At 41.1% G+C, this 11,002-nt stretch overlaps 1 protein-coding gene across 2 annotated transcripts in view; it reads right to left on the reverse strand.

Moving 5' to 3' along the window:
* Positions 1 to 1,725: 1,725 nt before the first annotated feature.
* The window catches only part of suco (SUN domain containing ossification factor), a 57,271-nt gene continuing 47,994 nt past the window's right edge, over positions 1,726 to 11,002 (reverse strand). The window contains exons 21-24 of one of the 2 annotated variants that reach the window (XM_015397999.1): positions 10,364 to 10,518; positions 10,037 to 10,128; positions 6,960 to 7,015; positions 1,726 to 4,342 (exon numbers count right to left, since the gene is read on the reverse strand). In XM_015397999.1, coding sequence (XP_015253485.1) covers positions 3,791 to 4,342; positions 6,960 to 7,015; positions 10,037 to 10,128; positions 10,364 to 10,518 — 855 coding nt within the window. In that variant the 3' untranslated portion in view covers positions 1,726 to 3,790. The remainder of the gene's footprint in view (positions 4,343 to 6,959; positions 7,016 to 10,036; positions 10,129 to 10,363; positions 10,519 to 11,002) is intronic. The other variant, XM_015398000.1, reaches the window with a different exon arrangement.

The raw sequence follows: 11,002 nt of genomic DNA on the forward strand, positions 1-11,002 counted from the left end.
GTAATTTATTGATATGCCGCACAATGTCCTCCTTTTTGGTGCTATAGAAATGGCCACCCTAGACCCTAGCCAAATGTAAAACTGGTGAAAAAGAGTCAGAAAAGATGAGGAGGGGAAAAATGTCAGTGGCCTCCACCTGTAAAACCATTCCTGTTTGATGGTCGTCTCGTTTTGCCCCTCTAGTTCACCTGTTGTTCATTTCATTAACACCAAAGCAACTAAAACTGATTAACAACCCCCTCTGCTACTTACCTGACCAAATCAATATCCCACAAGTTTAATGAACTTGATGCTTTACTCTGATTACAAAGTGTTCCTTTAATTTTTTTGAGTAGTGTACATGGACGCCTCATTGGACGCTGTAGGCAGCAAGGCCTACATGCCTAGACGACGGCCATCTTGGATCAGACCAGAGTTCAGACAGCTGCTGTAAGAATGAATAGAAGTTCAAGACGAGAGATTACAATAATCGCTTACATGTCAGAACCTCTTAAAGGAGCAAAACAAACTTTAAAGTACCCCTTCAGTTAGATTACACATATTTATTCAGATAAAAAATTATTTAAACTAAAACTCAAACTGTTTGCAGTTATGTTTTGCATATAAATATTAATGATAAAGTTTTATAAGATTATGTTTTACATATACATTTATATATAGTATATATATATATATATACATATAGTATATTGTTCAGTATTTTGAAGGATTGCTCTTTGATAATGAGTATTATGATCAATGGAGGACGTCTTTTTTTTAATGAATCTGTTAATTTCTATTTATTTTTGTCATTTTCAAGAGTTTTTCTTAAATCGTATTGGATGGTAAATTTGTCTAACTAAAGTTCTTATAAATCTTTATTAATCCTTCCAAATCTTTATTTATGCATATATGACCATTTGTGCTTCAGTTAATCTGCATCACATTTATATATATATATTTATATATAATTAAACAAGCTTTTATCAACCAAAAATTAAGTTTTTCTTCTATGTCCGAGTTCACCTTCAGCTGTGACCCATCCAAACCAGTCAGAGGAACAGACTGGGTACGGAGAACAGCCTGGGATCAGCTGGTTTTCTCACTGGATAGATCATCATAGCAGCTCAGGATCTTGATAAAACCAAAGTAAAACTAATGAAATAAATCTATAATTTTTGATCTGTATTTTGTTCCCAATTCATCAAGTTTAAATGTGATTATAGGGGAGTTACTCAGAGGAGACCCAGTTTTATAAACATAGGTTTATAATATTTTATGTTGTATTATTTTGTATTTGGTTTTTTTTGTGATGGAAATAAAATGTATTAGAATTGATAGCTTATATTAAAAGATTTAGTAAAATATTTATTTTATAATTCAGGCAGTTATTAATAGTTTTGACTGAAGGGGAAACTGGTGGTAAAACAAACGTACACAAGTCAGAAAGGCTGGGAAACACTGGTCTAGGTAGTATCCTGAAAACAATGTGTGATACTTTTATAACTAGCAACTTTTTGGTGAAAACCTGGTCTGATTCAGAGAGACGGCATCCATCCCACTCTGGATGGTGCAGCTCTTCTTTCTGGGAATCTGGCCGAATTTATGAGTCCTCTAAAATAAGGACAACCCAGGGTGCAGACCAGGAAGCAGAATCGTATCGTTCACTATTTATTTAGACAGAATTACTTTAAAAATGTTATTCAACTCAAAACATTTGTTGAAAAGAGTTTCAAAAGAAAAACAACCACTAACTCAAAGACAACAACAAAAAAAAGATTTTATTAAGAAAGAATTCACAGTTTCTAATGGCACTACAGTTTGCTGTAGTAACTCACTCCTGCTCAAAAATACTGTGCAGCTTTTTGGAGTACTCACAGAGAGAAAGAGAAGGAAAGAGGGAGGGGACTGGAAAAAAAAAAGCACTTTATGTGAAACGGAAAAAACAAACAACAAAAAAGGCATGAGGAGTCATACAAAGTGCACGTGCGTCTCTAGAAATCTCTGCAAGTGCTTCCTCCTCTTCTTCTGTGTTGTGGACTGAAGCAGGTTCTAAGTAGTCTTTTTCATGACAAACACCCATAAAACAACATAATCCCCCAAACATACAGGTGAACACACATCATACACGTTAAAAACAAAAAAAAAAGTGGGGAAAATGATTTGCTCAGCTTGCAAAACATCCTTAATCACATTAATAGTGTTAAAAATCGGATTAATCTTTCTCGCATTCCCTTTAATTAAATAGCAGTTCATTTTACTCCTTACAAAAACCCCAGGCTGTGAAGGTGGGGCACACGAGTGAACAGAAGACAAACGGAGTGTAACCACAGCATCTTAGTAACCAAGCACATAACTATCAATGCAAGCAGGCGGGTTTTTCTCCACGGTGACCGATAGAAACATGCAGCGAGGGCCAGAGGTGACTTTGAAAGGAAATCATGTGGAGCCGATCCCGCTTAAGCAGCAACACCACCCCGACCACATGGAGCCAATCAGAAGCCCCCGACATTTCCCCTGTTAAAAGCAAATACCCTGATCTCTGCAGGCTACCCTGCATGCAGCAGGATTTAAACAGAGCCAAATCATCTCAGCTGATAAACGGACAGTAATTCAGCTTTAGCTGAGGAATTTCCTCTAACAGCAGCTCTGATAACAGAAGCAGCAGTCTGTCAATCCAAACCAACTCAGCAGGATCTATGATAACTAGTACCAAAACACAAGATGACTGAAAGCTTTTTACAAGCGAAAATGCAGCAAATAAAGCAAAGAAAAGGGAATATTTACCATTTCTTTCTAAGTAAAAACACTCACACAAACCCCTTTGACCCTGCAGAGCTAGGAAACTGGCACCCAGTGCCTAAATTGGAAAACATCTATAGACTTTTAAATAAATAAATAGATAGATAAATAAAACCGGCCGTTTAGATTCCTCTGCAGGGTCCAGGTAGTCGTGCGAGTGAAACATGCGTAAACATTTAACTCACTTCCGTTGAGGTCAGGGACGTGAACCCTGCATGGCTCAGACTGGCTAAAAACATTTCAGCAGAGCCCAGACCGCCTCATAGTAGATATATGGGATCCACTGGGAGCTTTCTACATGCTGTGTGATGGTTCTGGGCCCAGCCCATCTACCGGGGGAATGATTCGGTACAAGCTTGCAGGATGTGCAGACTGCTGCTTCTGTAGCTATAATCCAAGGGCAGATGAAAGCTAGAATAGATAAATGTAGGATATCATCTTCATTCGGCTCCTGTGTGTGTGTGCATGTGGGGAAGGGGGGGGTCGAACAGTAAAAGACGCAGCAAGAGCATCAGACAGGTTCACAGTAAGCTTTCAAACAATGGTCCCGTTCAAACACCTGCAGTCAAACAAGAGAGGTGAGAATAAACGAAGATGGGAAACAGGATGAGATCAAGTCGTGTGCTCCACGGTTTCTTCCCAGCGACTTTCTATCCCACACCAGCAGCCTAATACTTATGGAAGGAGCGCAGAGTTGAGGTCAGGAACTCTGTTAGAATCGCTCCGCTGTTCGGAGAAGATGTGCTTTTTTCAGAAAAACAAAGTCTTGTTGTACTGAATGTGTGCCGACGTCAGACTCCCCACCAGCAGCTCTCTAAACTTTGACATTTTCAACTATTAAAAAGGTTTTTAAACACATAAAGGCACGTAACCGTAAACGGGTCTTTGACGGGAAAGGATACGGTCTGACTGAGCTAACGCTGCTAAACTCGCTTCAATCGTGGGAAACGTGGCTCTTTGGGATACAGTCATTCTCAGAGCGAACGGCGTGGTGTGTAAATGTGACGTGTCAGACATGTCCAGTGACGGCAGTCACCCTGATGGTCCCCACACTCATTTCCTTGTTTCCCTTCATGAGCTGATGCAGGCTGGGCAACGCGTCGATGCCTCCCCCTGGCACAGAAGGGAACTGCAGCTCCGTCTGTCGAGACTTTCGTCGCTTCATGGAGCGCTTCTCCTGACGGGACTTTGCGGGAAGTTGGGTGAGGGGGAAGGAGAGGCCGTGGCCGTTGCACATGCCGGCGGAGGAGCAGACGGGAGAAGGAGGAGAAAGGCGGCTAGTGTACGATTCCTCAGAGTGAGTGGAGGAGCTGCAGCTGCTGCTTTCAGAGGGGAGGAACGAAGAGGAACCGGGCAGAGATGCCACCTGGTCTGTGGATGGAAGGGGAGGGAGAGGGGGAGGAGGGGGAGGAGGAGGAGGAGGAGGGGGTGGGGGAGGCATCACAGGGAGGCCCGGGTGGAAACCGTTGCATTTCAGATCCCCGTTGGTGAGAGGCGGGGCGGCAACAAGCGGCTTCAGGATCTCAACTTTGTCCAGAGATTTTGTTTTGCCACGTTTTTTCTGAGGAATAAACAAAAACAGAGACTTTAAAAATGACAGGAATTAAAGGTAAATTCACTGATGCATGTTCAAGAAATGAAAATATGATCAACAGTGGACTGGTTTCAGAAATCCAACTTTATATTGACTCATTATACACAAAGTGATTGATTTCAAGTTTTTATGCTTCTCAGTTTGGATAATTATAGCTTAGCGTTCAGAAGAAAAGCCAATTAAAGAGTTTAGGGGAAATTTACAGGTCAGGGGCTGAAGCTGGAGCCAGAGAGAGATGATATAAACTACCACACCGAGTCAGTCCTGCCAGAAGCTTCTTATTGGGCCTAAGGAGAAAAAAGGACCAGACTCTGGATCGATGGTGCAAAATACTTTAAATTAATTTTTTTTACATTTTTGTTTGGCCTTTTAAAACCCACCTAATTTGAAGTAATCCTCATCTATTTTGCATTCACAAATGGAAAAGCAAATAACTAAGTTACTAAACTTTTTGACCCATAAAATCTTGATGCCTTCAAAGGTATGTTGTTGAGGCCGCTGTTTACGTTTTCACATGCTGCTTTATCTGTGTTGTACTCTAGTGCTCACTTTGTCCATAAAATGAACTTGGTGGTTAATTTGTGGAGAATCTAAGCTTTCCAGCGATGTCTAACATGTCTAAATTGGTAAAAATTTTACCAATTTAATTTTCATGCTTTCTGAGTTATTAGTTGTAAACGCTATATAAACGGTTGCCGGTGACCGGATGAGTTTTGAGAGGTTAGAAAAGCGCAGCCTAAAGGAAGATTGAAAAGCAACTTATCTAAAGCCGTACACAAAGTTTCCAGTCAGTAATCTTTTTGTCTTGTTTACATGGTTTTCTTATGCTACGTTCACACCGGACGCAGCAAAAGCAGCAAAATCGCGTCTGCTGCTTCATTTTTGCTGCTTGTTCCAGTGAGTTCTGACGCGCGGCTGAAGCAGCTTTGCTGCTCTGGCTGCGCGGTGCAAAAGTGGCTCTGACGCGCGTTGGGCGGAGCTACACTATCCTTTCTCTGCCTTGCAGCTATATTTGCTGTGATCAGTGGGAATAAAGTAGTTTTAATATGTTTTTAAGTGAGAAAATACACCTGAAAACGTAATCAGTGCATTCAGTTCATTCAGATTATCATCCTGCCTTCTAATACTATTTCTGTGGGAGCCGTTCAGACCCCCACATACCAGCGGTGCGCCGACAGTAGGAATCCATTCATCAGCAGCCTCTGGTTGGGTCACCTCCTCGCGGTTCACCGCGGCGGCTGGTAGGTGTTTTTCATCTAAATAATCTAAACTGCAGGCAGCAGGATAATAAAAGCCAACATATTCTGCCGGCAGATTTCTGCATTTTAAGTTAATTTAGGCGTTAATAAACTGTTTCAGAGGAGTGATCACAGCGCTCTGTGTCATCAGCGATGTGTCTGTCTCACGGCCAGCTCCCAGATCAGCTTCTCTGATTGGTTGATGCGGCGTGTCGAGCAGCAAAAGTTCAATTTTTCCATCTCGAGCAGCAGCACGTTTGCGGCGCATCAGATGCTTAAACGCGCCCGACGCTCTGCTTCAGCTGCTCAGACGCGCTGCGCCTGCTGCTCAAAACGCGCTGCGGGACCTTTTGCTGCGCCTTGACGCGCGTCAACCATTGACTTTGCATGTAAACTCGCTGCTTCTGCCGCGCCTGCTGCGTCCGGTGTGAACGTAGCATTAAGCTAACAGGAAACAGCAATAATCTACCGGGAAACTTTGCAGAGCTGTACGCTTCCTTCTGCAGAAGAGCTTTATGGGGATGCTGGTTCTTTCTCCTGCAGGACCTGCCCTCACTGCCAAACGTAACAGAAGCAGGTCCAAAGACCTTCATGTCTGCTACTTTAAAAGCAACCCATCAGCAGGGCAACAGGCACATCTGGATGCAGTCTGTATGCTGAAGAAGCAGGTGCATTTATCGTGCATAGACAGACTTTTCTGTTGACCTCCAATTCTTTTTTTATTATCCGATCAACTAGCTCAGCGGTCATAAAAATGGTTAACTGATGACGCAGAAATGATGCAGTGATTGAACAGGGGCTCTCATTTCCGTTGGTGGACTTTGGCTCGCCCTTCAATACCGCTGAGATCAAAGTTGAACTATAGTCCAGTTCCTTGTACCTGTAAACAAACTGAGCCAATAAAGCTAGTTAGGAAATAAACAGAAATAAAAGCTTAAAATGCATCACTCTGTGCATGATGGATCAATATCACAACTAAATGTTAACTTTAGAGCTAGACACAAACTGGTCAGAGAATGACGGAAAGGTTTGATAGGAAAAAAAATGGAAAACAATAAGGAAAAGGCTACTTTTAAAACAAAAATCTGATCTTGCAGCATTTCCAGGTCATTCTGCTGGTTAAATATCTTTATCCAACTGCCTACAGAAATGTGTGAGATGATGTAGGTGTGTAGTAGTAATGACGGTGTTGGGAAGGACTACGTGTTTATGGGCTGAAACTCAAGACATCCGCCTTCCCTCGACTTGGCGACTCAATCTGACCAGGAAGTGATCACACACCCACTGACACTAGAGAACACACAGCAGTTATGTAAGGCGGCCTTCACAGCCGGCAGACACTGTACCTTTTTCTCTGGAGAAAACCTTAGAGGTTCTACAATGAACAAGTCATCTGGACCTACTGGGGAGGGGAGAAAGGGGCCAGGTTAATGATGGAATGGCAAACAGGAATACATACATGTAACAAGCATGAAATGACCTTGCAAGTAGTTTCTATTTATAACATTTATAAATATATGCATATTAATAAAAAAAAACATTCATTTCTAATCCCAGATTTCTGCAATAAAACTCCTGTTGGTTAAACACTCCTCACTACTTGCAAACGTCTAACATGAGCCAGGAAGCACTGCGCTCTATTATTACACTCCTGAAGCCTGAATGTGGGAACAAGCTGGCGATGACAGGCGAATCTTTAACACGCACACACAGATCGGTGGTCGGGGGGGGTGGGGATGTACAGCACCTTGCAAAGCTATTAATATCAATCACTGTTCTCCAAATTACACTTTGTCATCTTTTAAAACAAATGTTTTAACACATTATTTGGGGGATTTTATGTGAGAGAACAAAGATTAACGCATCGATGTGAAGTGGAAGGAAAATGACATGAAATAAAATCTGACATGAATTTATATTAAGAGTCAAATTCAGGTCTGACCTGATTGGACTCTGCTAAAGCAAATGTACGCACTTATCTAGAGCTTTTTTAAAGCTATTAATGAAGGTTTTTTTTTTTCCTGCTCCACCCGAGTCTCAAATCTTTTACAACTCCCAATAATATATATATATATTTTTTTTTTTACCATGACTGTTCTGTCTTTTATTTTATCAGCTGAGCTATAGACCCCTTTTCAGCTGGACATTTTTTTTTTTACCCATTTCTGTGGGCGGAGTTTTACGGAAGATTTTATTTCAGTTTAGTATGGGGAAAAAACTCAGAATTCTGACTTTTTTTCTCAGAATTCTGACTTTTCTCAGAATTCTGACTTTTTTATTGTTTTTTTTATTTTTTATTTTTAATCTCAGAATTCACAGATTAAAGTCAGAATTCACAGATTAAAGTCAGAATTCTGGAAAAAAAAAGTCAGAATTCTGACTTTTTTTCTCAGAATTCTGACTTTTTTATTGTTTTTTTTTTTGTTTGTTTGTTTGTTTTTTATCTCAGAATTCACAGATTAAAGTCAGAATTCTGAAAAAAAAGTCAGAATTCTGAGAAAAAAGTCAGAATTCTGACCTTTTTCCCTATACTAAACTGAAATAAAATTAAAAAAATCAGTTAACTTTTTTTTTTTTTTTCAGTGGCCCTAATCCTCTTCCGTAGAGTTTAGCTGGAGGCAGAATGATCATAACAGATGCCAGAAAGCATCCATGTACTTGGCTTGGGTCATTGCAAATAAAGCAACGTTATTTAAGCAAACCATAATGCATACCAACGAAATACAACATTCTATTTACCTTAATTTACCTGCTGCATACAGACCATGTTTTATGATCATTTCTGTTCACTACCATCATTTTATTGCTTTTAACCACAGCTGCTGTAGTCTAATTTGTCTGTCAGAGGCAGCAGGTATTGGATTAAACCTTTTATCGTCTGAACTGTCAATTCTGGCAACAAATATAAAACAACAAGCTAATTTAAGCTTCCTGAGCTCGTTTGTATTGGTCCGTCTGTTTTGCCTCCAGCTGTCACTCTGACGTTAAAGGAGAAGTTCGCTCATATTCAGAATTCAAACTTCTGAAAGTTCTTTAAATCTGAAATGATTCCATCCTGTTCAATAAATGATCAGTGTTTTTAATTCAGAGTAATTTTCATGTGAATGTGCTTTACTGGAGGCATCCATGTTTGTCAAAGAACACTACTGCCACCTACTGGTTTGTGACGTCACGGTGCGGTATCGGCTGTTGATCAAGTCCCAGTGCTGTATCTGGTGTTTGTCACAACGCGCTATTATCCAAGTCATCTTGAAAACATTCTTCTTCCAAATGTTGGCTACATATTACGGGTTTTTTCTCTGGCCAGAAGTTCGATGGCAAATCCTCCCTCTTCAAGTTGGCGATCCAACGACCAACCCGTCCGTGGAGGATCAGGAATCAGAAAGGTGGAATAACTCTTTTTTTTTTTCACTTTTACCCGATGTATTCCAGCATCCAGCTGCCATGCACGTGGGCATTGTCAGTTTCACTATAGCTCTAGTGAATTTCAATGGTGAAGTCCTCTGGAAATCTTCAATAATTGTTGTTGATTGCAGATGTGTCTAGTAGTTCCCATTGATTTAGCTTGGAAAGCGGGGAGAATGGCGCTAGGCTTACCGCACCGTGACGTCACTGCTGGAAGATGGCAGGAGGGAGGGGTTACTATATTTGGGCAAAAATGGCCGCTTCCAGACTCAGTGATTGGGACGAAAAATTTTGTTTATTTTTTACTGTTTAACAATAATTTCATTAGATCACCGCAACAAAGCAGTTTTAGGTATAAATAATGATCCATTGATTTTTCCTTCTGACCGGACTTTTCCTTTAACTGTGACGTGGCCAGAAACCGGGTCTAATGTCGCCTAAAACTTAAAGCTTTCCCTCAGCATGATGCTCATGTTTTAGCAGTGATCAATTGCTTTACTTCTATGACTAACCAGGATTGTTCATGTGGTCCAAAAAGTGCAGTTTTGCCATCTAGGCAGAGCAGATGTTTTCAGGAGGACTCAGCAAACAAGTCTTTTGATGGCTTCCCTTCCTTCTGCTGTTATGTTACACAAAATCCCAACACTGAAGATTTTTTAATAACATCAACAAACACCAAAGGGTTATGAGCATTTTCTCAGGATGTTGCAGATTTTAGAATATTATCTTTTCTGGTTTCTTCCAGCCTCTCAATGTGGCTGCATGCTGCCCCTTCGCTTCTGGTTAGAAAGTTTTAGAAAACCAGAGATGAAGTGGTTTTGGAAAAGCCTTGGCATTGTAGTGCCGTCTTTAAAAGATGCTAGCCTGAAATAGTCCTGACAAGTCTTTACAATGTGCTGACTGAGGTATTAAGTATAATCACAGGTTTCAGTGACAGAGGCTAAAACAGGAACAGTGGATGATATAAAAAGGTAAGCAAAGGGAGGGAGATGAGTCTAGTGTGATGAGGGGGTCTCACCTTCTGTGGAGGGAAGCTGAAATGACTTGGAGCGAACCAGCTGGGAGGTCACCCTACGTTTTAGGCTCATGTCGTCATAGGAGGAGAAACACCTGATGGGGAGGAAACGCGTATGACATTCATAAAGGCTTATAAACGTGTCATCACACACACCGGCATTTAAAAAACCCAAGAATGGTGAGAGAGCGACATGTTCCAGGAATCAGGTGCCGGTTACACAACTTCATATCTGAAAAGAGTTGAGTAATCCGAGCAGCTTGGACTGAGGCGCAGAGACAAAGTGTTACATTCACTGGGATGGTGTGAAACAAAGAGGGCGAGGCAAACCTCTTGGGGCTGGGGTAGTGGTTGCTCTTGGGAAGGGGGGCGTGGCTGGCTTTAGGGCTGTGGGACGAGCTGCGGCAGCACTGCAGACAGAGCAGGACCCCCAGCAACAGGCAGAGAGCCAGAGAGAGCACCAGGTAGCTCTGACGGTCAGACACCTGGAGGGGAAACCATCACATTAATGCTCGTAGGGGCAAAAAACTAAGATATTTTAAAGACAGCGAGTGAAAACTCACACAAAATAACAAAAACATACAAAACATTCTTGAGGAATGAAGTGCAGGGAATAGACAAACCTCTGATTTAAGCAACATGGGGGATTTTCTGGGTGTGGTGAACTAATTCAAAACAAAGTCTGAATTACTAACAAACTCATCATAAAGAACAAAATGATCTATTCTAGCAAAACAACAGAAGTCGCCAATGACAAACAGTTGCTCAGACGTTTCAGGGTTAACTACTTCTACTATTTAGCTCATGAGCTTATAGAAAAAGAAATGCAGATTAGTCACAGATGATATTAAGAACTATTTACCTCGGTTATTTAGTGCCTTGTATAAAATGAAAAACTTCAAATTGCTGCCAGCATGGGGCGAATTAACTTGTTTCCATTTCCAGAAAAATATATGATTTCACATTAAC

Source organism: Cyprinodon variegatus, unplaced genomic scaffold (assembly GCF_000732505.1).
Source record: "Cyprinodon variegatus isolate N-32 unplaced genomic scaffold, C_variegatus-1.0 Scaffold902, whole genome shotgun sequence".
NCBI lineage: Eukaryota > Metazoa > Chordata > Actinopteri > Cyprinodontiformes > Cyprinodontidae > Cyprinodon > Cyprinodon variegatus.